At 39.7% G+C, this 27,186-nt stretch overlaps 1 protein-coding gene across 1 annotated transcript in view; it reads left to right on the forward strand.

Moving 5' to 3' along the window:
- Window positions 1–15,883, forward strand: part of LOC134579405 (solute carrier family 13 member 1-like) — a 66,157-nt gene extending 50,274 nt beyond the window's left edge. The window contains exons 9-16 of the mRNA XM_063438687.1: window positions 909–1,028; window positions 2,321–2,422; window positions 2,652–2,753; window positions 4,672–4,772; window positions 5,797–5,924; window positions 7,123–7,284; window positions 11,504–11,641; window positions 14,809–15,883. Coding sequence (XP_063294757.1) covers window positions 909–1,028; window positions 2,321–2,422; window positions 2,652–2,753; window positions 4,672–4,772; window positions 5,797–5,924; window positions 7,123–7,284; window positions 11,504–11,641; window positions 14,809–14,952 — 997 coding nt within the window. The 3' untranslated portion in view covers window positions 14,953–15,883. The remainder of the gene's footprint in view (window positions 1–908; window positions 1,029–2,320; window positions 2,423–2,651; window positions 2,754–4,671; window positions 4,773–5,796; window positions 5,925–7,122; window positions 7,285–11,503; window positions 11,642–14,808) is intronic.
- Window positions 15,884–27,186: the final 11,303 nt, after the last annotated feature.

The following is a 27,186-nucleotide window of genomic DNA, read 5'->3' on the forward strand; positions in this document are numbered from 1 at the left end:
GGCCGGACTTAAAGTACCCGAGAATAGTCAGAAAACTAGCCGAGGTCAGGGACACAGAACAAGACACAGCGATAAGGAAAAGCCAGAAGTCAAGGGTACCAGAAATCAGGGAAGTCAAAACAAAGCCAAAAAAACAGAAAAACACGATCAGGAACACACTCTCGAATAACGATCTAAGGGAAACCACGACAGGGCAACGAGCTAAGGAATAAGTGAGTTTAAATAATTAAATTTGCATATTCAGGTAGATATGTGGATTATGAATCCTGCAGGCAGGAGAGAAACATTAATTATTGTCTTCACCAGCCCTTTATAAATATGTTATAAGTCCGTGTATGTTTTCTGATATGATTTGGTTATTAGTATTATATTGAGTTTGTCACAGCAAGTTTAATTCTATGCGCATATGGGTTAGTCCTAAGTTAAAATAAAGCCGCGGATGTTTACATAACGATACAAAGTGCTAACTGAAAACTAGCTAGAAGTTCTATTTAATTCAAAAATAATGTTTGTTTCTTTCTTTTTATTCCCCAATGCATCATATGAAAGAGTGCCAAGGCATAGCCTGCCATACAATATACATCTTTTAGATGACACGCGTACAACAGGAAATCACATATGATACAATGAGAAGAATGCATGGCATGTAAGAGGCTGCAGTGCATTTTATACTTGGATCTTCTACTTATAGTAAAAGTGAATTCTGTCTCATACTGCGAGATAAAAACCATCTGGCCCATAATTATGTTTTCCTATGTACGAGTCACTCTATTTGCTGTAAATAATTCTCAGCTTTCCCATTACTACAAACTCCGGGGATAGGATGATATAGTGTTCGTACTGTTTCTAATAGTTTAGACATTTTTAGTAATGTTTTCTTTTTGTTTTATTGTTCTTATGTAATATAGTCGTTACCCGGGGTGCAAGTTTGTGAATTTTGGATCCTGGATTGCCTTTTCATTCCCTATTGCTTTTATCATCCTGATATTTTCCTGGATGTGGATCAACTGGCTGTTCCTAGGTTTTAGGTAATACTTCTATTTTTTTTTAAAGTAATTTTTATTTTATTTTTGGGTTGCAATAAATGTAAATCATATAAAGTTCTACAATGAAGCAGACTGCTGTGTCTAAACTAGGAGAGTTATCTGCATTGTACCAATTTACTCCTCTGCGATGATTACTAAGAGAAAATAGGGCAGGGTTGAATTTGAGTGTCTTCTAGTTTGAATGTTAGCCAGACTTGTTGAAATTTGGGATTAGGAAATTGTCCAAATTATACCGATTTAAGGTCTTCCACTGAGGAAGATTCACATTTTTTATAACAGTGTGTTATGTTAAAAAACAATTGCATTTGGAGAGCACTACTAGTTAATTATTGTTAGACACTACTAGTTAATTATTGTTAATAAAATATATTCAACATATATTTCTTCTAAGGAAATGTAAATGAGTAGACCATTGCTAAGCCAAACATTAATCATGAAGCACCTATGGACCAATCATACCAGTCAGGTGATTTGTAATATGATTGTTACATATGCATTTATAATCCTAAAATGTACCTATTGTTAGACGACATTCCAGAGCTTGATTCAGGGTTTATCTGCTCTGGAAAATGAATAAAAGGGTAATGGAAGATGCTTAGCAGTGTTAACATCCAACACTAAGCAATAGGTTCTAGCCTTCAAAGACAAAAATGTTACAAGCTATTTGTAAAGGTCAATTCTTATATTACGTTCTAGAAGTGAAGCAATCAGCAGAAAGATTAGGTTCCATGGTGATGTATACACGTTTAGAATCCTGCCCTACAATTGTGCTTTAAAGATTAAATATATTGTGCCAGGAGGTCTCTGGACGAATAATTTGACACAAAAAAATCTCCTGTTCAGTGCTGTTTAGCTCTGCCCCGTCCTCTAAGATCCTTGAAAAAGGACGCCATTGACGGAGAGGGGTGAGGCTGAATAGGTGAGAATGTTAGGTGAAACTCTAAGCCAATCAGTAGCTTCCTATACGTGGAAAAGGCTTGATAAAAATACATATGTAAGTTGTTTTGTGAATGGACAGCTATTAATTGGCTTAGAGTGTCATCTGATGCTCTAAGCCTGTCTGTTCAGTCCAAGGCTTAATGTTTAACGAATCCCATTGTAGCTAGTATAATTTCTACATACAGGATAATCACAAAGGAACATGTATTGCAATTTAAAAATGTATAATTTTCGACAGTGTAGAAAAATAATTGACAAATACTGTATATTGGCATAAAAATAAAAAAATAAAAAAAACGACTTAAATAATTTGCACATACAAATGTTAATTTCAGCTTAAAAGACTTGCAATGCTGTCGAAAGAAACCCAAGTCTCCAGCTGATGAAGATTCAAGAATTATTCTAAAACAAGAATATGAGAAGTTAGGACCATTGAGGTATGTCTTCAATGTATTTTTATATTGTCTAAGGGACAATCTAAGCATCATACAATCTGTTGATTTATTTAATTAGTGATTTAATAGTTAATTGAACCAAGCTTAGTCCAAAACATTCTTGGGTTTTGTTCAAAATCCTGCTCTAGGGGTCCAATTACAGGAATAAAGAGGTTATTTATCTACAAAGAGACATTAAACTGTATGTTATTTTCTCATGTTTTCATTGCAGTTACCAGGAGGTTGTGACACTCATAATCTTCCTGCTGATGGCGCTGTCTTGGTTCACACGGGATCCTGGATTTGTCCCAGGTTGGGATTCACTGTTTGGACTGTGAGTTGATGTGTGCTAGAGGAATGGAAATGTAATTTTACTTTAAATTTAAAGGAAACCAATCATTCTAACACTGTTTTATAATTTTTATATATGATTTACAATGTCAAGCTGACACGTTTTTAAGGCGGTCCTGTCATTACCCCTGCAAAAAAAAGTATTTCATAAAGGTTCAATCTTTATGAAATACTTATATCAACTCGGATAGAATTTCACTGAAATTCCAACCCAGTCAAAAGATATCCTGAGACAAAGTAGGGACTACCGGACACATCTAGACAGTGGGCGGAGCTACTGCCATCATCCGTGATAGCTGCAGGGAATTGGCTCTATCTATCTATCTGCCTATTACTGTCCGTCCGTCCGTCTATCTAACTATCTGTCCGTCCGTCTATCTATCTATCTGGACCCTCTATAGACCTCAATGCTGCACTCCCGCGCATGTGTGAGATTGCATGCACTGCATTCTCACATGGAGTGCTCGTGCTGTTTGAAATAGTCTTTAAATATCTTGCGGGATTTTCCATAGACCTCAATGCTCAATACAGCAGGACCATCCAGAAGAAGATAGCGGCTCCCGCAAGGGACAAGTTCACATAATTTAAGCTCATCCTTGTCTACATGTCCCAGCCACCAGACCTCTAGCATCAATGTCATCACCTGTTTTTTTGCAAATGATCCCTTAGACAATGTCAGTGCCGCTTTGATGGTTACACTGAACCAATATCTGGATATATGAGTCATTTTAAACACCTCAATAGTGCTGACTTAAAATATTCTAATAAATGCATTGGTTAGTTATATTGTGTCATTAAATATGCTGATTTTTTTTTTACTTACTTACCTCTTATTTTTGCGGCCCATGATGTCAGCTGGTGGGGGCAATAAATTAGGCGTTCTCCTGTGTAGTATTGTCAGGGTTAAACCTTGTTTTAATAGTTCTTGGTGCGGAGCTGCACAGGAACGCGTCTGCTAGTCAGCCAAGCCCCCTCTTGTGGTTTTTTTTTTTTTTTTAATTCCTCTTTTTTTTTTTAAATTCGTGTTTTTTAAAAAAAATTTTTTATAACTTATTCTTTAAAATGGGAACTTGACAAAATAAAATGTCAGAGTGTAAAACTGCTACATAAAGGAAAAAAAAGAAACATCCTTGTTTGTGCTATGCCCCGTCAGAGAAATCTAGCCATTTCTTATAAGCAGTCGTTTGTATAAAGATGCACATGTAGAAAGGTGCATTGTTACACAGTATCACACTGCAGCCTTGTCAATAACATTGCTCATGGTGTTTAGTATAATTGCTCTTTATTTTGGATTGAACAATAAAGAAGTGTAGGGTTTTAGATCAGTAATCTGGAATGCAGTGGGAGATTGCTGGGAGATGAATGATGCACACCTGGGCTAAGTGAGCAGTTACATGGTTTATACTCCAGTGTTAATCCCTGCACAGTAGGCTATTGTTTGTTCTTAGTGACCTATCCACCTGACTATCATTTCTTGTACCTTGTTCTAAACTAAGAACTGCATAACTGAATTAAAATCTGCAAGACAAGATATCGACAGAATTGAAGATCATGTAAAATTGTACTGTATTGAGAGTACTTTCATTCCTGAAAATATTTATAACAAAAAAATGAATGAAGCAACCTGCAGATGCATGGTTTCTGTGCAGGCTCTGTTTTGCCCTGTGACACCCCAGAGTGCGGAGTAGGTATATAGGAAGTGATTTTAGCTTTCATGACACTTTCCAGGGAGACAGGAAAGCTTATCGCACTATAGTCTATGCAAGTGATGTAAGTGGTTATAGTGTTTGAACTGTCCCTCTAAACGTAATTTTTATTTGGAGACCGGTTTGGAATTTATTTTATCGGCAAGACAAAATGTTTTCTAAGATAACCAATTGTTTTTTATTCTGTACAAACAGGAAAGGGTACAAATCCGATGCTACCTCAGCCATTCTTTTTGGTTTTTTATTATTTATTATTCCTGGGAGGAAGCCCCGCTGGTTGTGCTGCAGATCAAAAGGTACGTCATTTTGTAAATTATGGTTACTTGTTGAATGTGCCTCACACAACATATATGGGGTTATTGACTCAAGTGAGAATTCATAGTGAATTCCAAATTTAATGTAAAATTATTCAAAAATGGGAAAAATTACGTTCCGCTACTCTGGCCTTAAATTTTAAATTCACTTTGAATTTGTACTTTAGTCAATAATATCCCTTTACAACGTCAATGGATTGGAGTTAAAAATTAGGAAGTTAGAAAAAGTGTTATCCGAGGGGGGAATGGAGAAGTTATACATGGATGGATGGACGCACCGATGTGTAGATTCTCCATTCCATCGCTGTTTTATTCTCTAAATTTACCTCGGCAACCAGAATCTAATTGCAGCAGAGCTGATCCCAGAGTGACTGGTACTCCTGAGAGTGCCCCTATGTCTGGCAATACACTGGCCAAGGTAATATTTGCATCTATAATTCTGCAATGGTGCCTTGTTACCTCCTTCCAGAGGCTGGAGAAGGACATATCTCCCACCTTGGTGAGGACTAGTTTTGAGGCATACTGATCATGACCCCTATACCACCCCTCCTGGACCAGGGGGGGGGGGTAATCCTGGCCTCCACTTGGGAAGCAAGGCAAATAAGTTATGACATAAGGAATCTAGAAGAATCGATCTGTTTGTGGAATATAAAGCATTGCATCAAAGAATCTAAAATTAGACATTTAGGGTACAAAAACCTAAAGAATGAATAAACGTTCTGCACAGTTTTATTGAAATCACATTATGACGCAGAATGAATATATGTAATTCTAATTTAAAAGAAAATCCTAGTAACCTGGAAGATAAAATATGCACGGCTGTAAAGACTAGAAAGTCTGGGTCCCATTATGCATTTTATTCTGTTGGTTTTTCATGTGGTCTTGTGGCACATAAAGAACATTACTAATATCTTCATAAAACGATGTGCTATTAGAAAGTATTTAAAGATCGTTATAGGACTGAGGAGGTTTTCATGCACTTGTCTTGTGATTTTACTCCTATTAGAAAAATCCAGCTCTCCTTCTGTGACTGAATGTACAACAATGATCACCTGGAAAGAATTTGAAGATTGTATTCCCTGGCACATCGTGGTATTGGTTGGAGGTGGATTTGCTCTCGCCAAAGGATGTGAAGTAAGTTAATGTAACAATTCTACCTGGTCTCATTCACTGTGCAGAAAAAGAAATAAAGTGAAGTTTAGGCACTTAGAATAATCAATATAGAGAAAAATACAGCCACAGACAAGTAAATGATTTCTAATTAACACAGTTATTGAAACATTAAAAAAACAAAAAAAAAAAATTGTGTCGGCACAATACATGTAAAGAATGATAGTACGTAGGTAATATGGATGTATGGCTGAATCAATTAATGTTAAAAACCTCTCCAATGTGAATGATGATAGGTTACAATATAACTAAACCAAAGATAATGATAATGAAAATATAACTAAAATAATCTTTCAAGTTTGAGCTCTTTCTAACTTTATTTTTTCACTAATTGATTCAATATACCCTATATCTATTAGACTCGTGCACTAACGTGTCTAAGCTGTTACAAACAAATAAATAAATCTGTGCCCGAAAAATGGATACATCCATGATGTATCTGTATAGTCTTATTCATTGGATAAGATACCATAGGAAGATCGCGAATAGATCGATTTATTCAGATATAGATTAAAATGAAGTTGTTCCGTTTGTGCCTGCTGAAACGCATTTGTGCACAAGTCTAACATCAAGATAAGATGCTATTGTTTTTTTTTATTTTTTACATATAATGCACTGATACAAAACCATCTCTCATACACTGTTTTAAAACCGTTCTTCTTAACCAGTGAACGTTCTAACACAGTTTGACTACTCCTGGCACCATAACCACTACAGCACAATGCGGTGGCCATGGTGTTTGTGTTCCTTTATTGTGCTTAGAAGATCAGTCCATTTTCTAACCTTTACCAAAATGTACTTATTGTACCCAAGCCCTTCTAAATGTTAGGTGCTGCCAACAGTATTGTGTAACATTTTTGAAGCCAACTGTTTTATGAGCAAGTTGAATTTAAACCAGGAAGGAATACTTTAATTTAGATCGTTATTAAATAGCGCAATGTGTTCAAGCCATCACAATCTGGTTATTAACGCTTCGCTAAAACAAGGGGTTGGAAAAAAGCAATAAGTCTGGGGACCATAATATATAGTAAATCTTCCAAGTGAAGAGCAATTTGTATGTAAATAATTCTGTTGCTCTATTTGTAACTATTTTCTGTAATGTATCACTATGGAATTATGTCAATACAATACTTTAATATTTTTAATTTTTTTTTTGCTATAGGTGTCTGGGCTTTCTATGTGGGTTGGGCATAAAATGGAACCTTTGAGTAGCCTTCCAGTCTGGGTCATCGTACTAATTGTCTGTCTAATGGTCACAACTGTGACCGAAGTGGCAAGCAACCCAGCAACCATCACAATATTCCAACCCATCCTCTCTTCACTGGTAAGTTAATACATTGTTTTTGCTTCTTTGAAGGGCCAGTTAGTAGTCTGTGTAATACAGGAGTTATTGGGTGCATGTATTGACAACACACAGTGTTTGTTAGAAAGTCCCACTGGGATGTTGCTATTATATTATTAATACACACTTCTTATCCTTGCGCTATTATTCACAAGAAATGGACTGTAGCGGACTACAAAACTTGAGAAAAAAATTACACTACTAGAGGGGCAGGAAAAATCTGACCCCAGAGTCAAGAGTGGACTAAATGGGTAATATGGACTTAAAGGAACACTCTAGGCACCCAGACCACTTCAGCTTAATGAAGTGGTCTGGGTGCCAGGTCCTTCTAGGGTTAACCCATTTTTTCATAAACATAGCAGTTTCAGAGAAACTGCTATGTTTGTGAATGGGTTAAGCCTTCCCCTATTTCCTCTAGTGGCACTCTAGTGCACTAGAGTGGTCCTTTAACCCAGAAAGGACAAAATTGAAAAAAAGAATAAAAATCTTTCTTTGAAAAAAGTGGGGTCCCAAGTCAAAAGACTACGGTTAACGATTCTCAATAAAGGGTTAATTACCCACATATAACATGTATAGCACACTATAATGGTAAGAAACAGAACATTAAAATATAAACTTCATTAGTATTTAAAGGGATATCTACATAATAGTGAGAAAGAAAAAAAAGACAATAGTGACTTGTGAAAAGGGTAATATTAAATAGGAGAAACCTAGGGGTTCTGCCTATCTGGCCTGTATATATCAATCACAGCAAGCGTGAGAAAATACACTAATTGTTGATCAACCCAAGTAGAACGATAGTATCAAGAAAGACAGCTGTTTAGTAATAAAATGTTATTCCACATGGAAGGCTAGAATGTAGCCAATTAAATAGCAGCAGTCTATGGGGATCGGAAGAATAAAGCTCAGTATTTAGATTCAAAATTAGATCTATTTAGAAAATTAGAGATATTGGAAATATAAGAGAGATTCAAAAAGGTGAATAAAAGGTTTAAGTAGATACAATGATGGAGATAATGGAAGTAAACTGGTATATTAATAGTCTGATTATAAGGAACAGGAGGGTAGGTGTATAGAGTGTTATGTTAGTTCGTCACCTCCAACTTCATAATTAGACGAAACTCCACTTAAAAGAGGGTGAAAATAGGAGGGTAGGAGTAATTACCTACCCCCTTCTCCACTGCAAACCACAACCCTGATTATAGTTGCAAAGAAAAAGATAAAACAAAAAAACAGGAGTCATCCAGAAGGGCTGGATCCCAAAAAATATATATGAGGTATCTGGAATTAGTGCAGGTAGCTGACCTAGGTAAATACCGTGTGTGAAGGCACCTAAACCAGGGTTAAAGCATACCCCATAGACTCCCTATTGAGATACCTTTCTAAGGGTCCTAATCCATAGACCTTACTCTCCTACTCAGGGTGGGACAAGTGCTTAAAGGTACAGGTAAAGGTAAATCCCAACCATATAAAAATCAAAATCAGTCCCACACAGATCCTAACACACCCCAAATCCCTCTAGCTGCTTCGAGGCAGCTCTAAAATTAAGAAGCAAAGCTTACTATCCTGGCAAAGTGCATGATGGCAGAGCCCCTAGGAAACCCGAATAAAATAAAAAGTGCCTATAATGGCGTCCTCCTCAATGCGCGTTTAAGCGCTATGATGCGCCTTTGTCAAGAATAGAAATTAAGTGCGTTCGCCAGTTATTTTTATGTGTAGTAACTCCGCCCCTCTGATGTAAAATGGCCAATCAAGTGCCGACACATCAAAGGGGGCGGGAGAGACTGTATAGGCATGCCCCCACAATTTGTAAAGCCATTTACCAATTGGTGCAAGTTAACCCCTAAAAGTAGAGAAAGATTATAGGAGGCTGTTAAAGCCAGTTGAAGTCCATATGTAAACTCAGCATTTTAGTTAAAGAATAGTTCGAAAACGGCAGAATCTGAGTGTAAAAGTGTTTAAAGTGAAAATAAATAGGCATTAGTGTAAAATGGAGCATGTTAGTTGATGGTTATCTATATACTCTATAGCCATAATATTAAACCAGTAAAGAGACTAAAAATGGCCATTAGTAAAAAACTGAAAAAAATAAAATAAAAAAGGTAACAAAACCCATATGTAATATTCCAACATATTATGTTATGGATAGAATTTAATATCAAAGCAAAGGATTTAAAACAGCAGTTTAAAGCAAAAGGATACCCCAACAAATGTCTTAAATGAGCCTATAGGAGGGCGTAAGGGGCCGACTGTAAGGGTCTGTTAAAAGAGACTGATCCAAATTGGTACCCAAAGATTCTGGGGGGACCATTTGGTTGATAGCCACGTACAATACGGGATGGGAGAGTATGAAAAAAATCACTCCAATACTTCTGGCCCATTCTCACCGGTGACGAACACCTAAAAGCGGTGCTCGCCCCCAATGTGACTACGGCAGCACGTAGGGGGAAAAACCTCCGTGACTTGTTGGCCCCTAGTCACCTTCAACATAAACAGCTTTCATTAACAACATGGCTCCAGAACCCTTTAGTTGGCACCTTTGCATGTGGAAGGTGTGTAGTGTGTAAACACACCAAAAGGGACTCTAAAAGTGTTACGGACAGTGAGGGTGTAAATGTGTGTGTTTAAGATCACATCGTTCTTCAACTGCAATACAGCAGGTATAGTATATTTACTTACCTGCCAATGCAATCTTAAATACGTTGGAAAACTTTCTGCCCTTTTAAACAACGGATAAAGGAACATATCAGGTCTCCCAAAAACCCAGTGAACTACCCTATCTCAAGACATCTTAGGGAATGCCATGCAGGGGACTCTAAGGGTTTACGGTTCTGTGGCTTGGAGTTGGTAAAGAGAAACCAGAGGTGAGGTGATTACGACAAGTATCTAAGGCAACGTGACTGTTTTTGGATATATAAACTCAAAACACTGAGCCCACATGGACTCAACGAAGGATTTTCCTTTTCTCCCTTTCTTTAACCAATCTATAATAATTCTACCCCCTCCCCCCACTATTATGTAGATATGCCCTTTAAACACTAATAAAGTTTATATTTTCATTTATTGTTTCTTACCAATTATAGTGGGTAATACATGTTATATGTGGGTAATCTAACCTTTTTTTGAGAATCGTTACACATAGTCTTGACTTGGGACCCCCTTTTTTCAAAGAAAGATTTGTTATTCGTTTTTCAATTTTGACTACAAAACTGTACATCAGATAGAGAGATGTGCCACATTTATATTTGTATGTGTAGTGTAATGAACATTAAAGGGACACTCTCACCACCCAATCCCTACAACTTAAAGGAACCCTATAGGGTCAGGAACACAAACATGTATTCCTGACCCTATAGTGTTAAAATCACCATCTAGCCTCCTTGGCCTTCCTTGCCTTCCCTAAATATAGTATAATCTTACTTTTACTCCAGTCTGCTGCTGCTGGATCTGCCCCTGATCTGCCTTCTTGGCTAACATCATCAGAAGTGTTGTTCTGAGCCAATCCCAATGCTTTCACATAGGGTTGGCTGAGACTGTCAATGAGGCAGATCAGGGGCAGAGCCAGCACAAGCCACAGCCCTGGTCAATCAGCATCTCCTTATAGAGATGCATTGAATCAATGCATCTTTATGAGGAAAGTTCAGTGTCTGCATGCAGAGGGTGGAGACACTAAATGACAGTACTTCACACTGTGCAACACCTCTAGAAGCCATTTGAGGAGAGGCCAGTGGAGGTGTCTCTAGGCTCCAATGTAAACACTGCGTTTTCCCTGAAAAGACTGTGTTTACTGCAAAAAGCCTGAAGGGAATGATTCTACTCACCAGAACAAATGCAATAAGCTGTAGTTGTTCTGGTGACTATAGTGTCCGTTACTGTCCCTGTAGGCGGACTATTGTACGCTTTGCCATTTCTAAAAAAACTGCAATGTTCATGTTTGTCCATTTGTGTGCCTCTAGCAGCTGTCAGTCTGTCAAATCAGCTTTCAAATGATGTTTTTGCTTAGTAGAGTATATCATGATAGAACAGGATGCTCAACAGCGGGACAGCACTAACTAGCTGTAGTGGATGCATGGTGCTTTAATTTGTGATTGAGTGCAATAGTGCAGAACTATTTATTTTTTGCAATCTCTTTATATGTAAAAATGTCAGCCTCTCTTTAAATGTTGATTTTTTTTTATTTTTTTATTGTATGTGATTAAAGGCTGAAGGAATAGGAGTGAATCCTCTTCTGGTCATCATTCCAGCTACAATAAGTGCCTCATGTGCTTTCCTTTTGCCTGTTGCAAATCCTCCCAATGCCATTGTTTTTTCCTATGGTCACCTCACTGTTCCAGACATGGTAGGTACAACATCATTTAGAAAGTGACAGGGGGATTTGTAAAGCAAGTAGTAAACGTTCAGAAATCTCCACCACGGTGACTGAAATGGTGTTCATGTAGCTTATTTGGAAAGTCATTTTTGTCAGCTAATCACAAAGGCTTAATTTCTCTTTCTTGTAAAATGCTTGTTCACTTTTGAGTGCTTAACAAAAAACACAGCATTTGTTATTGTGATATTTGAAAGTATTGTAAAAAAAAATACATTTTAAACACAAAATTCAAAGCTAGCTGGTGAAGTATAGCAAAGCAGCAGATATGTGCACGAATGTTGTTCAAAGACCACTAAAATAACAAAGCCTCAATCACAATTTATCATTTGTTAATAGCTGCCGATGAGGTGATCACAATCATACAATTCCTAAACTGTTCAGCAACAATTTTCATATTATCGGTTTGACAAGAGAGCGACCTAAGTTAAACAATCAAGCTTAAAGGAACACTCAAAATGAAAAAATGAACACATTTCATATATAAAAAGATAGATAACCAAATCAGTAGCTATAATCCCAATGAAAACATGCAATGTATCTAGAAACAAGTTTCTAAAGCTGCAGATCACTTGTCTGCAGTTTTTGCAAGCCCTCCCCTTCTTCCCCAGCACATACTTTCCGTGGCTGGCCAATCACAAACTTCCCAATGCAGCTCAATGAGAAGCCTTTGCAAGGCAGGTGCTCTGGGCAATTGATGCCTCTAGAGTTTAGCTCCACTATGTTAAACAACCAGGAAGTAACAGGGTCAATTGCCTGACAGACAGGCAACTGTAACACGGTTAATTTATAGAAGTGCAGATTTTTATTGAAATCTGCAGTTTTTGTAAAATAAAAAAGGCACACTCTTCACACACACAAAGCACTACAGCAAGCATGTCAAACTCAAAGTCTAGATCGGCCACATAAACAAAGTTTAAGTTTATGTGGGCCGCAAAAAACAACAACCCATATTTTCATAGAAACGTAGGTTTATTTAAAAAAAGTTCAGTATAACCCCTCCCCTCTACTAAAGTCACTGACCGAGACAGACACACACACTCACTGACATACTCACAGACACACACACACACACACACTCACTGACACACACACACACACACACTCACTGACACAAACACCTACTCACTGACCGAGACAGACACACACACATACTGACACACACACACACACTGACAGACACACACACTCACTGACATACTCACAGACAGACACACACACACACACTCACTGACACAGACACACACACACACACTTTTATTTATTGCTTCTTACCTTTAGGAGCCGATGTGGGGCATCTCCCTGGGGTCCTTCCTGCGCCTCACTGCTCCCTCGCGCGGTTTAGTGATGCCGGGTGCCAGAATATGAGGTCATATTCTGGCGCCCGGTTTCACTTCAGACGGCGCGAGGGAGCAGTGAGGAGCAGGCACACTGAGCTCCCTCGCTGGCCCCAGGCACCTCTCCCCCGGCCGGGTAAATGTTAGCAGAGTAGGCACCTGCAATATGGGGAAAGCAGGTGCCTACTCTGCTATTACACCAGTATGTACTCGCGGCTCGCAAAGATGGTCCTTGTGGGAATACAAATGTGATTTTGGGGCAATTTAGACCAGGGCTCGCCCCTCAAAATTAATGTACACACAGCAAGCCTAGAAGTAAACACTATCTTTTCCCAGAAAAGGCAGTACTTACACTGCAGAAACTGCAGGGACATTCTCTTATCTATAGAACCACTATATTAAGCTGTTGTGGTTCTGGTGCTTACAAATAATGTCTCCTCTATTACAACAGCCATGATTACTTGATAAGCCACTGAAGAAACTTTTTCAATTAATTACCCAATACCTGAAAATGAGCAAATGGTATTATGCATGAACAGAAAAAACACTAAGATCACAACCAGTGAGCGGATTAAATTTGGAAGCAATGTCCTTAAGCTTACACAGAGACTAATTGCTGATCAATTAAAGCAAATAAAGAACCAGCAAGCATTATTACACTAATAATGTAGGGAAACTGCTAAAAACAAACAAACCCCAAATGAACCCATAATTTCAGATTTTAACAGACTTAAAGAAACATTCACCTATCAATGTCAGTTTGAAACAGGTTAATGTCACACGTTACCTATTATGATCACTGCACAATAAAAGATCGATGCAGGTCAGATGTTAAAAATATGGTTCCAACTTGATAACTTTGTTTTCCTAACATTATAGTTTCCCTTTAAGTCTGATGAACAACTTGATAACAATTTCCAACTTAGGCGTCATTACAGTTGAGACATTTTTAAATTCTGATTGCGTTAAAAACACTCTCACAGTTCAGGTAATATTACTGACATAATAACAGGGCTGGAGTGCTAACAGAGCCTAAATAGGGTAAATGTGCAGGAAAAGTATTTGAGTTATTTGATTGCAGAAATGAACGTGATCCTGCCATTTACATGTAACGCAGGAAATGTAATCTAGTTCGTCACAGTAGTACGGAAAGGCGATTGGCACAGGGCTATTTATGATTGACCCAGCTGGGCTCTAATTCAGAGCTCATCTGGAAAGGTTAGAGCATTTACATGCCGGTGGGTTATAGTGAATGTAGTGAACTACCTCCAAAATGCCTTAAAGTTACAGTAGAAATCTTAAATCTTAGAGAATTATCCCCATATATTGGGGTAATTGCAAGAGGAGTATCCATAGATATTGTTAGAAAATATGGAAATCTCACAAATTGAACACTTCATATCTTCCATAGAGGCCGAATGTCTTTATAAATGTTCGGTATGATATTACTATGGCAATATTTATCAGCTTAAGAAGATTCTTTAATTTATTCACTAAAGTGGGAATTCAAAGTGAGTTTTTAGACTTAGCCAAAGTTACCAAACTGGAAACATGGCTGACTTAGATAATTTTTCTACTTTGGCTCTTTTTACCATAAAATTTGAAATTATCTTTGAATTCTCACTAGTGAATAACTCTGACAATATTTCATTATTGTTAACAGAGTAATAATCATATCACTTTGAACAATGTCTTTCATTATGAACGGTATAAAACAAAATAATGCTGTTTTTCATAACTATTATAGGGGTATGTAAAAACAAGTGAATTAAGTTATCTCTCTTTGCTTTATTTAATTTGCAGGTAAAAGCAGGACTGGGAACTAACCTAATAAGCATGATAACCTTATGGTTTGGACTTTACACGTGGGGAATACCAATGTTTGATCTGAACAGATTCCCCGAGTGGGCAACACACAGCAACAGTTCATCTGTATTAACACCCTGAATGCATTTTTCTAACCTTCTTTATATTGCTTACCGGATGCAAATATTGTTTGGAACTTTATGGAGAAAGTGTAAATGCAGTTGTGGGATTGACTTTTCGGTTAGACATATGCATAGAACAGCTTTGGAACGTGGATCGTTGTTTTATTATTTTATGTATTGCCACAGAAATACCAACACAAACCGTGAAGAAGAAAAAAAGTTACATTTAATTCTAGGTTTCTTGAATACGAGTTAGTTGACAGATCCTGGAAGATATCTTTCTACATATTGGCCACCAATTCACATCCAGACAGGACTTCAAATACATCCCTGTCTACCTGAGAAATGTGCTAAATTACTTTCAGATCATTTGTGAAAATGACGATCCTCGTTTCTGTCCTTTCTAATGCATATTTTGGTGCTATAGAACATGCTTTAGAAGCAGAGACAAAAGGAAATTTGAATTTTATTTCCTCACTAACCTGTTTCCTGCTCTTTTGTTCCACACGGCTGTGCAGAGCAGGTCTCGCTAGAAGCTGTGTAGTTTGTTTCTTTTTGGCAGGGAAGAGGTTAACAAAAACAGAAAACAGTAGAACTACTGGAATTCTTAATACTCCTCTTTAGAATGGGAGCATGATAAACTTGAAGCCGGAATCCTTCTGTTAAGTACTTTATACTCTTGTAGTACGGGAATTGGTAGTTGCCTGTGAAATGCAGCTAAATGCCTCAAACCATTCAGATTGTGTTATTTTGCCATGTGCTGGACAAGGCTTTCTTTGCACAGTAGCAGAAAATAATTGCATTATCAAAGGTACATTGCACAAGGCTCATGTTTTGGAATGGGGGGGGGGGGGGGGTTTGTACTATAAATAACGGATCTTATGAAAATGGAAAGACAAAACATGAATCTTCTAACGTTTATTAATAATAAATGATTTTGAATAAAAAAAAGTGACAGTAACTTTACGGTTTCATTCTCCTTTAATTGATTTGGTTGTTTCAGTCGTTGAAATATTAGTGGCTTATAGAAAAGGGTAAACTAAGGAAGTCTGGGCTAGAGCAAGGATGGTTCCTAGCCCCTTAGGCACATGATCCGACAGGAGTGTCATGGTACAATGAGAATTGCCTAACCTCTTTTATTAAGAGGTTAGAAGTCGGCCTGACAGCTCGCACACAAGACATACATCTATCTTTCATGATTCGTGCAAGAACATTTTACAAATTAATAACATCATTTCACTTGTACCTTATTTTGTTAAACTTGTATCCCAATATTTTACACGATGGAGGTAAGACAATTGCATAGACTTGTATTAGTTTCTTAGTGCTATTCAATTCACATTTATTTACTTTGTCATTACAGAGTATATCATATATACCTGTACTATGTTATCACATGCCCAATGATTTTATCTGATGCTCGGCAGTCCTGTATCTCCTCTTTGTATGTTAATTAACTTTAGGGGATGTTCAAATAGAGCTTCTAATCCGATTCAGTGATCCAACCCAGCTATTTCATCTTTATAGGAATACTATAGTCAGCTTACTGTAGTTGTTCTAGAGTCTATAGCCTGTCCCTATAGGCTTTTCTCTGAAAAAGCAGTGTTTATTTACATTGCTGCCTATAAACATCTCTACTTGCAGTCACTCAGATGGCCACTAGCGGTGGTTCCTAGTTCAGTGCAGCATCTACATTCAGCGTCTCCACGCTTTGCATGGAGAGGCTAAACACTTCTGATAGAGATGGGAAAGCATTGGATTGGCTGAGATTATCTAGATTGCCATGGAGGCGGGGCTAGCTGCAGTGAGACAGGCACAGGGAGAGAGATAAGGTGAGTAAAACTACTGTTTCACTGCAATCTGAGTTTCCTAAACTGCCACACCAGCACTATAGTTTTACAAATACATGTTTGTATTCCTAATACTATAGTGTTCCTTAACCCCTTAACGCCGTTACGACGTTCCATGCCGTCGCGCTTTAAATGGGCTTTAAAGCCGCTGCGACGGCATGGAACGCCGTAACGGCTTGCAGCCCCAGGAGGAGAGGTGTACTCACCTCCGCCGCGATCCTCTTCTGGGGGGCTGCCTGAGAGCCCAGGCAGCCCCCTTCCGGCAAATGAGGCCCCCGGGGGCCATGTGATCGCTCTCAAAGAGCGATCACATGGCCCCCTATAGCTGGCTATGGATCTGCCAGCAGGGGGACTGTTTGAAATATCAGACAGTCCCCCTGCTGGTGGGAAGTATAAAAAAAATATATTAGACATGTGTAAAAATAAATTAAATATATTTTTATATATATATAATATGTATATATATAATATATATACATATTATATATATGTAACGTCATACAAAGTGTATTTTAATATTATATAAGTATATATTAATATTAAAATACACTTAGAATGACGTTACATATATATAATATGTATATATATTATATATATAATAGATGTACATATATATTATATATAAATACGTATAATTAAAATAATATATAAATAAAATAATAAAATAAATAAATAAAATATTGAAACAAAATTTAATATAAATTATATATGAATATGTAATTTCATTCTAACTCTATTTTGTTATTAATATATATATATATCGGTAACAAAATACACTTAGAATGACATTCTATATATATCTATCTATATATAAAATACAAATAACGCAAATATATATATATAGATAAATACATATAATTACATAAAAGATTACATTAGTATACACGTAGAATTTAAATACCTATAAATGCATATATATTAAAATTCTACGTGTATATATAAATAATCTTTTAATGTAATTATGTGAGAAAGTGCAGAGAATTTAATTCGCAAGCACTATATTTGACCCTGTAACTCTCCAAGACACCATAAAACCTGTACATAGGGGGTACTGTTTTACTCGGGAGACTTCGCTGAACTCAAATATTAGTGTTTCAAACTGGTAAATTGTATTACAACGATGATATTTTAAGTAAAAGTGACGTTTTTCGCATTTTTTACAAGCGAACGGAACTTTTATGGTCTATATTATTGTTGTAATATGTTTTACTGTTTTAAAACACTAATATTTGTGTTTAGTGAATAACAGTACCCCCCATGTACAGGTTTCATGGTGTTTTGGAAAGTTAGAGAGTTACATATAAGGCTTGCATTTCATTTTTTTCACATTGAAATTTGCCAGATTGGTTATGTTGCCTTTGAGAGCGTATGGTAGCCCAGGAATGAGAATTACCCCCATGATGGCATACCATTTGCAAAAGTAGACAACCCGAGGTATTGCAAGTGGGGTATGTCCAGTCTTTCTTAGTAGCCACTTAGTCACAAACACTGGCCAAATATTAGTTTTTTGCTTTTTTCACACAAAAACAAATATGAACGCTAACTTTGGCCAGTGTTTGTGACTAAGTGGCTACTAAAAAAGACTAAACATACCCCACTTTCAATACCTTGGCTTGTCTACTTTTTCAAATGGTATGCCATTATGGGGGTAATTGTCATTACTGGGCTACCACACCGTCTCAAAGGTAACATTACTAATCTGGAAAATTTCAATTTGAAAATGGAACGTTCTATATTTGACCCTGTAACTTTCCAAAACAACATAAAACCTGTTAATGGGGGGTACTGTTTGTAATGGACCGTTTCAGCAGACAAGGGGTTAAAATCCGTTTAGGCGATATGCCCCTTTCTGAAAGACAGGCACAGCTACTGCAGAACACCACACTCCCGAACTGGATACAAAATAGCACTCCGAACTGGAACCTCACGAATAGCTGCTAGCAGACGAACAGGAAAAGCAGACAATCAGCTTACACTCCTGGCAATCAGTCTCTATCAGCATACAGTGAATCCCCCCAAGAACGAGACAAGGCTCCGTGTTGAGGGTCAAGCAGAGGTCTGAGGTGGTGGGGCACCCAGCCTGGTTTTTATTACATGAGTACACATACAGGCCACACCCAGGGGGAGGCATAAAATAACCAATGACATAGATGTTACATCCCACACATCCCCTCCCCTTAGTGTGACACATAATCCCATTATGCATACAGTTCAAAATATACTTTTACACAACTTTCATAACTTTAAAACCATACATCACATTCACATAAAAATACATATTCACAATCAATCCATTCGGGGGAACAACATACTCAAAAATTGCATGAATCAGACCAGGGGTTCAAAAGTTAGTAAAAGTATCTTTTGGGCCCTGGCTTGCAGCATGGCAAAATCTGGCTCAAACAGAAGAAAAACATCCCCACAATGCATCCCGGTTTCCTCCCTTCTGCCCTGGAGATAATTGGAGAAGTAATCCAATTATCCAGGACTAGAGGCAGACTCCATTAACCACATGGTTGCAAAACGACATAAAACACTTTAAAATACATAAAGTCACATTTTACACATAACACACAGACATTTCACATATCCCCAGATAGCTCAGGTCTGAGTGCACATTATTAGGTGAATGGCACTCAGACCAACCGAATACAGTTTAGTCGCCATAGAGCCAAAGTCTTTAATCACACGAATCGGCTCCATGGCATAGCTATCTGGGTTACCACAGCTCACACAGGGCAAGTACCAAATGACCCCACTGTATTTAAAGGGCCAGAATGAGTGACATACACTCTGGTATGGCCGCATACTGTTTTTAAAGGGCCCAATCTCCCAGGGCCATAGTCCAAAGGCAGCAGGCGGGCAGCCAGGCTTCTCCAATGCAATGTGGCGAGATTGCTCTCGTCACATCTCTCCCCTTTTCCAAACAGACTAACAGGGTATCTGACCTCCTGCCGGTCAGTGCCCTTGTTAGTCCAGCAGCCCACCCACAAAACAGAAACAGCAGTACAGCCCACCCACAATAACTGGTTACTACACCTGGGTAGAGGAGAAATTTGTCCATGTCCAGGTGCCTCACCATGGCTGTGTGGGGGACTGGTAGGCTGCCTTGGTGGGTTGCTGAGTGGGCAGAGACCAGCGGTACTCTGCCCTGATGCCAGCACTACCACGGGAGTAGTCTGGTTGAAGCCTGGTTGCTGGAGACCGACTGTCTCCCCTTTAGCTGCACTGCTCTGCTGCTGGAGACCGACTGTCTCCCCTTTAGTTACACAGCTCTGCTGCTGGAGACCGACTGTCTCCCCTTTGGCTAAACAGCCCTGTCGTGGGGGGGCAGGACTGACCATCCCTACCCCCTGTGTGGTAAGTGCAGAGACCACGGTCCCATCTGCACCGGTGGGGGGCTTACAGTCTCCCCCTGGTACCTTAAGCTGCCGCTGGGGAGAGGGGGTAACAGGCTCCTCTCCCAATAGAACACTCTGCCACTGGGGAAAGGAGACTGGGCTCTCTATTCCCTGCACATCAATGATCCGCCGCTGGGGAGAGGTGGTAGCAAGCTCCTCTCCCATACATACTTTCCGCCTTTGTGGAGGGAGACCGACTGTCTCTCCTCCCAATACAGTGTCCGGCTGCTGGGGAAAGGAGACTGGGCTCTCTATTCCCTGCTCATCAATGACCCGCCGCTGGGGAGAGGTGGTAGCAAGCTCCTCTCCCATACATACTTCCATACTCTGTGGAGGGAGACCGACTGTCTCTTCTCCCAATACAGTGTCCTGCTGCTGGGGAAAGGAGACTGGGCTCTCTATTCCCTGCTGGCCACTCTGCCGCTGGGGAAAGGAGACTGGGCTCTCTATTCCCAAAAAATCACGCTGCTGCTGGGGGGTAGGACCAACTACCTCTGCCCCCTGTAACTCAGCCTGCCGCTGGGGAGGGAGGACGCTGCTCTCCTCTCCCTGCACTTCACACTGCCTTCCCGGCATATCACTCTGCTGTTGGGGGGTAGGACCAACTACCTCTGCCCCCTGTAACTCAGCCTGCCGCTGGGGAATGGAGACTGGGCTCCCAATTCCCTGCAGGACCGGTGGAGAGACCTCGGTCCCATCTCTACCGGCCACCTGGGGTTCTTCCCAGTAAATCTCCACAATATCTTCCCAGCGGAATGGGTCTGGATCTGGGTCTGTCACTTTACTGTCCTGCTGAGCCTTCCCAATGGAGTGGAAGAGATCTCGGTAGTCCTGCTCCAGTTCCCACTCCATGGTTGCTAGGTGAAGCAGGTCTTGCCCTACCTCATGGGGGTCATCCCAGTCATGCCTAGCCTCCCTTGTGTAGAAAATATCCTGAAGTCTGGTCTGCGCAGGGCTCCCGAAGTCCGTCTCTGCAAAGGACTCCCATAACAAGCCAGGACCATCAAACTCCTCTCCCTCTGGCTTGTCATGCTCGGCTGTCCAGGGTATATACTGTGCCATATACCACCAGAGTGCCTGGTAGGCATCTTCCAGCCAAATCTCCTGCCATACTCGGAGCTCCAATTCCTTCACCCATTCCTCCAGGCGCTGCTCTCCCAGGAAGGGCATCCGCAGGGCCACTTGCTTCTGCAACCGCTGCTCTTCACTGGGGAGACTCTCACCCCGCTGGTATTGTACATCCAGGGCCTGGTACCAGATGCTTTTCCTTAATGCATCCCGGCGATCCAGGTCCTCCTCCTCGTATAACACTGCTGGTTCCATTCTGTTGCTTTTAGAGTCGCTGTACTGGGACATGCGTTGCCCCCACTTCTAAATCCAAAGAAATGGTGTTTCCTGTAGCTGTCCTTCTGGCTGTAGGAACGATCCCACCGCTGCCACCAATTGTAACGGACCGTTTCAGCAGACAAGGGGTTAAAATCCGTTTAGGCGATATGCCCCTTTCTGAGAGACAGGCACAGCTACTGCAGAACACCACACTCCCGAACTGGATACAAAATAGCACTCCGAACTGGAACCTCACGAATAGCTGCTAGCAGACGAACAGGAAAAGCAGACAATCAGCTTACACTCCTGGCAATCAGTCTCTATCAGCATACAGTGAATCCCCCCAAGAACGAGACAAGGCTCCGTGTTGAGGGTCAAGCAGAGGTCTGAGGTGCTGGGGCACCCAGCCTGGTTTTTATTACATGAGTACACATACAGGCCACACCCAGGGGGAGGCATAAAATAACCAATGACATAGATGTTACATCCCACACATCCCCTCCCCTTAGTGTGACACATAATCCCATTATGCATACAGTTCAAAATATACTTTTACACAACTTTCATAACTTTAAAACCATACATCACATTCACAAATACATATTCACAATCAATCCATTCGGGGGAACAACATACTCAAAAATTGCATGAATCAGACCAGGGGTTCAAAAGTTAGTAAAAGTATCTTTTGGGCCCTGGCTTGCAGCATGGCAAAATCTGGCTCAAACAGAAGAAAAACATCCCCACAATGCATCCCGGTTTCCTCCCTTCTGCCCTGGAGATAATTGGAGAACTAATCCAATTATCCAGGACTAGAGGCAGACTCCATTAACCACATGGTTGCAAAACGACATAAAACACTTTAAAATACATAAAGTCACATTTTACACATAACACACAGACATTTCACATATCCCCAGATAGCTCAGGTCTGAGTGCACATTATTAGGTGAATGGCACTCAGACCAACCGAATACAGTTTAGTCGCCATAGAGCCAAAGTCTTTAATCACACGAATCGGCTCCATGGCATAGCTATCTGGGTTACCACAGCTCACCCAGGGCAAGTACCAAATGACCCCACTGTATTTAAAGGGCCAGAATGAGTGACATACCTGACACACCTGAAGGGGTTAAAGGTAAACACAGCTTTCAAGTGTATGTGTCAGGATGAACTATGACCCAACACACAGAATCCAAGTTAACAACACTAAAGGGGTTCCAATGTCAGAATGGACATAAGGAGGAGGTTGGGAGCAGAACCTTAGGTAAGTGAATGGGTTGCATGGGGACATGCCGATCAGTACAACTTCTAATGATGAGTATCTTCTCATTCTGCAGCAGTCTAGTTACAGAGAACAATATCTCCAGGTCTTACCCAATAGAAACATAGAAACATAGAATGTGACGGCAGATAAGAACCATTCGGCCCATCTAGTCTGCCCAATTTTCTCAATACTTTCATTAGTCCCTGGCCTTATCTTATAGTTAGGATAGCCTTATGCCTATCCCACGCATGCTTAAACTCCTTTACTGTGTTAACCTCTACCACTTCAGCTGGAAGGCTATTCCATGCATCCACTACCCTCTCAGTAAAGTAATACTTCCTGATATTATTTTTAAACCTTTGTCTCTCTAATTTAAGACTATGTCCTCTTGTTGTGGTAGTTTTTCTTCTTTTAAATATAGTGTATATATATATATATATATAGTGAATATGTATTTAAATGTTTCTATCATATCCCCCCTGTCTCGTCTTTCCTCCAAGCTATACATGTTAAGATCCTTTAACCTTTCCTGGTAAGTTTTATCCTGCAATCCATGAACCAGTTTAGTAGCCCTTCTTTGAACTCTCTCTAAGGTATCAATATCCTTCTGAAGATAGGGTCTCCAGTACTGTGTACAGTACTCCAAGTGAGGTCTCACCAGTGTTCTGTACAATGGCATGAGCACTTCCCTCTTTCTACTGCTAATACCTCTCCCTATACAACCAAGCATTCTGCTAGCATTTCCTGCTGCTCTATTACATTGTCTGCCTACCTTTAAGTCATCAGAAATAATCACCCCTAAATCCCTTTCCTCAGATGTTGAGGTTAGGACTCTATCAAATATTCTGTACTCTGCCCTTGGGTTTTTACGTCCAAGATGCATTATCTTGCACTTATCCACATTAAATGTCAGTTGCCACAACTCTGACCATTTTTCTTGTTTACCTAAATCATTAGCCATTTGGCTTATCCCTCCTGGAACATCAACCCTGTTACATATCTTAGTATCATCCGCAAAAAGACACACCTTACCATCAAGACCTTCTGCAATATCACTAATAAAAATATTAAAGAGAATGGGTCCAAGTACAGATCCCTGAGGTACCCCACTGGTGACAAGCCCAAGCTTCGAATATACTCCATTGACTACAACCCTCTGTTGCCTGTCACTCAGCCACTGCCTTACCCATTCAACAATATTGGAATCCAAACTCAAAGATTGTAGTTTATTGATAAGCCTTCTATGTGCAACAGTGTCAAAAGCCTTACTGAATAATAATGCATTATCGGTGACCCATGACAATATCTAAATAAGCCCACTGTTCACAGTACCTTAACTCCACCGTTTGAGTTTTTGTAGGCGCTGAAGGAGTAGGCTAATAGATGCAGTTATAAGCAACAGAAAATAGCAGAGAGACGGGGACCGTTGTCATCATAAAATTTTCCTGGACTTCGGAAGTAAGAGTTGCTGAAAACTCCTAGCTGGATAAACTAACTTTGCTTCTGAGCAGCATGCCCTGGATCAGTGGTCGGCAACCCGCGGCTCCGGAGCCACATGTGGCTCTTTTACACCTTTGCCGCGGCTCCGGGCAGGGGTGTATCTATCACGAGGCAAACAAGGCATTTGCCTAGGGCGGCACTTGCCAATGGGGCGGCAAAATGCCTTGTTTGCTTAGTGATAGTTACACAATAATATCCCAACTATATATTTCATTTTTTTTTTCTGTCCGTTGCTTCACTATGAAAGCGGCACCGCCGGTGTTCTGTCAGATCTCTATAAACTGGCGCCGCATAGTGAAGGAGTTGCTCCTCCTCCTGACTTCCTCCCGACCTCCCCTGCCTTTTACGGAAGCGCGTTGCCGTATTATTATTGCCCAGCATTTTACAATAATATAAAGGAGGTATTTAACAACAAATGAGGTGAACTATTAAGCATTTTGACAGAAGCACTAGGTTGATGAGGACTCTGTTCTAACACACTTACACGTTGTAGTCTCTAACCTTTAAATAAATACATTTTAAAATATGCTGAATGCTTTACAAAAAATAAATCATAATTTTTTTATTGACAGATCATTGATTGAAGTAGTTTTTTTTTTACAAGGCCAGCCTAAGAGAACAGTATATGCAAGATTCCCACTAGATGGCAGCAAAGAGTTAGTAAAGCACATGCTCCTAGGCGTTATACAGAAAGGTTTCCACTAAAGTTAATATGACATTTGTAATAGATTAAAACAATGGATCCATCTGGGTTATTTGATAAGTAAAATCAGAATTTCCCATATCCGTATGTCCATCATTATTAAGATAAATATTGTTTTCTATAGAGCACGCAATACTTGGTTGTAGTGCCATGTTCTATGAAAATGCACAAATGCACGGGCTGTTAGTGTTTAGTTGCGTCTTTCACTGTTTGTTTTAACTTGTAACACGCCTGAAAATCCACGATCTTCTCTATCCGTGATTTAGTGTTTTCTCATACACAATGCTGCTCAACGATACTTGACAATAATTTAATTAAAGGGACACTACAGTCACCAGAACAACTGCAACCTATTGTATTTGATCTGGTGAGTATAGTATGTGCTTCAGGCATTTTCATGTAAACACTGCCTTTTCACCTCCAGGGGCAGTCACTCAGATGGCCTTGTGAGATGCTTCCTGGGTCAGTGCTGCACACTTTGCACACGCTCTGCATGGAGACGCTGAACATTCCTCATAGAGATGCATTGGCCAAGTAGGCCTTTTGCTCCTCCCCCCCACCCTACCTGCTTGGCTAAGATCATCAGAATTGAAAATCTCAGCCAATCCAATGATTTCCAATGGAATGCTTTGTGATTGGCTGAGATAAACAATTCTGATGATGTCAGCCAAGGAGGAGGATTGGGGGCAGGGTCAGCGCGTGGCAATGGTACAGTTTCAGAAGCTGGATTCCGCAGGGGGACCAGATCTCCAGGTCCCCCTGCGGAATCCGGCTCGTGCAACAGTTTTAGCAAGCGCGGAGTGGCCCCAGGCAGGGGCGCCATTGATTAGGCTATGTTAACAATTTTCATTTTGACTGGTGGGCAACTACTCTCTCCTTCTTAAACTGACTAAAAAGCTTTTACTCCAATATAATTTCCCCACTAGGTGGTTATTACTAAACCAGGATCAATACCATTGAGGACAGTGTCATGGCTTCAGAGGTGACCCTTCTAAAATTGTTGCTTTTTCCCAAGCTAACATACTTATTTTGGACACTCCCCTCTTCTATTCCATATTTATTTTAATCAACAATTTAAAATGATTATAATAAATGTATATGGGGAGGTAACATGCAGAGAATTAAGGCCCTGGTTCTCCAAAGGGCTAGATTAAAGGAGAATTCAGAATTCCAAATATAAGATCACATTAATCAGCAGTAAATGCAGCCCAGGTGTGCAAACCATGGAAAGCTTTCTGGACCGCAATGAAACAATCGTTTATTCTTTAGGATTTTCTATAGCTCGTGCAGAAACCTGCCCCTTCTTAAATTCTAATCGTACCAAGTATTTATTTTTTATTTATGCCAGCCGCAGGATGTGAGAGACATATGACGTCATATCCGGCGGCTGCATCCCTTCCCTTCAACTGAACTGAGCTGTCCTGTCAGCATCTGGAAGTACAGGTAGGTGTGAAGGGGCTTGGGGAACCTATTGTGTATTACATTTTGGGGGTGCATTAGGGGGAGGGAGGTCAGCAGTGTATTAGGGCACTGCAAAGTGGAATTCCAGAAACCACAAGCCATATGAATGAATGGCCCCTTCCCTGCACAGCACATATTTAATACACAGCCCTCACTATTAGATTCAAGGCTTTGCCAGATGCGACAAAATCTGTGCGGTTCGTACTGTCAGTTCCCAGAGGGATGATTATCAGCTCAGTCTTCTCGACTCTAAACTTAAATTGCTATGGTCAATTTAATAGTATTACAATAAACAAAGTATGGAGAGACTATTTAACAAGAAGCATAACCATCTGGGTGCTAATCCTAAATCCTAATTAAACATTAGTATTAGTATCAAATATTGAGCCGTATAAATAATATGGCCAATTATCCACATTAGTATTAAATATGGGGCCCCTTTAAAAACTTAAAAAAAAAAATTAAAAAAATTCTAAAAGGAAAACCTGTAGAGGTAGAAAAATGTTGAAGTAGCATAGAGAGTGAGATGAGGGGGAGGAGTGTGAATGAATATACATGTAGAAATGGGTTCCACCTTATGCACTTAAATACCAATATAGTATATAGAAGAGTTATGTGTTAATATTGGGCTGTATGTATTTTCATTTGTCTGCCTCATACACACTCCCAAAATGGGAAATCAGCATGTAAGAAAGATGTAAATATATGGAGTTTTATTCTAGATTTTTATTTGAATGTAATAATT

Source organism: Pelobates fuscus, chromosome 12 (genome assembly GCF_036172605.1).
Source record: "Pelobates fuscus isolate aPelFus1 chromosome 12, aPelFus1.pri, whole genome shotgun sequence".
Lineage (NCBI taxonomy): Eukaryota > Metazoa > Chordata > Amphibia > Anura > Pelobatidae > Pelobates > Pelobates fuscus.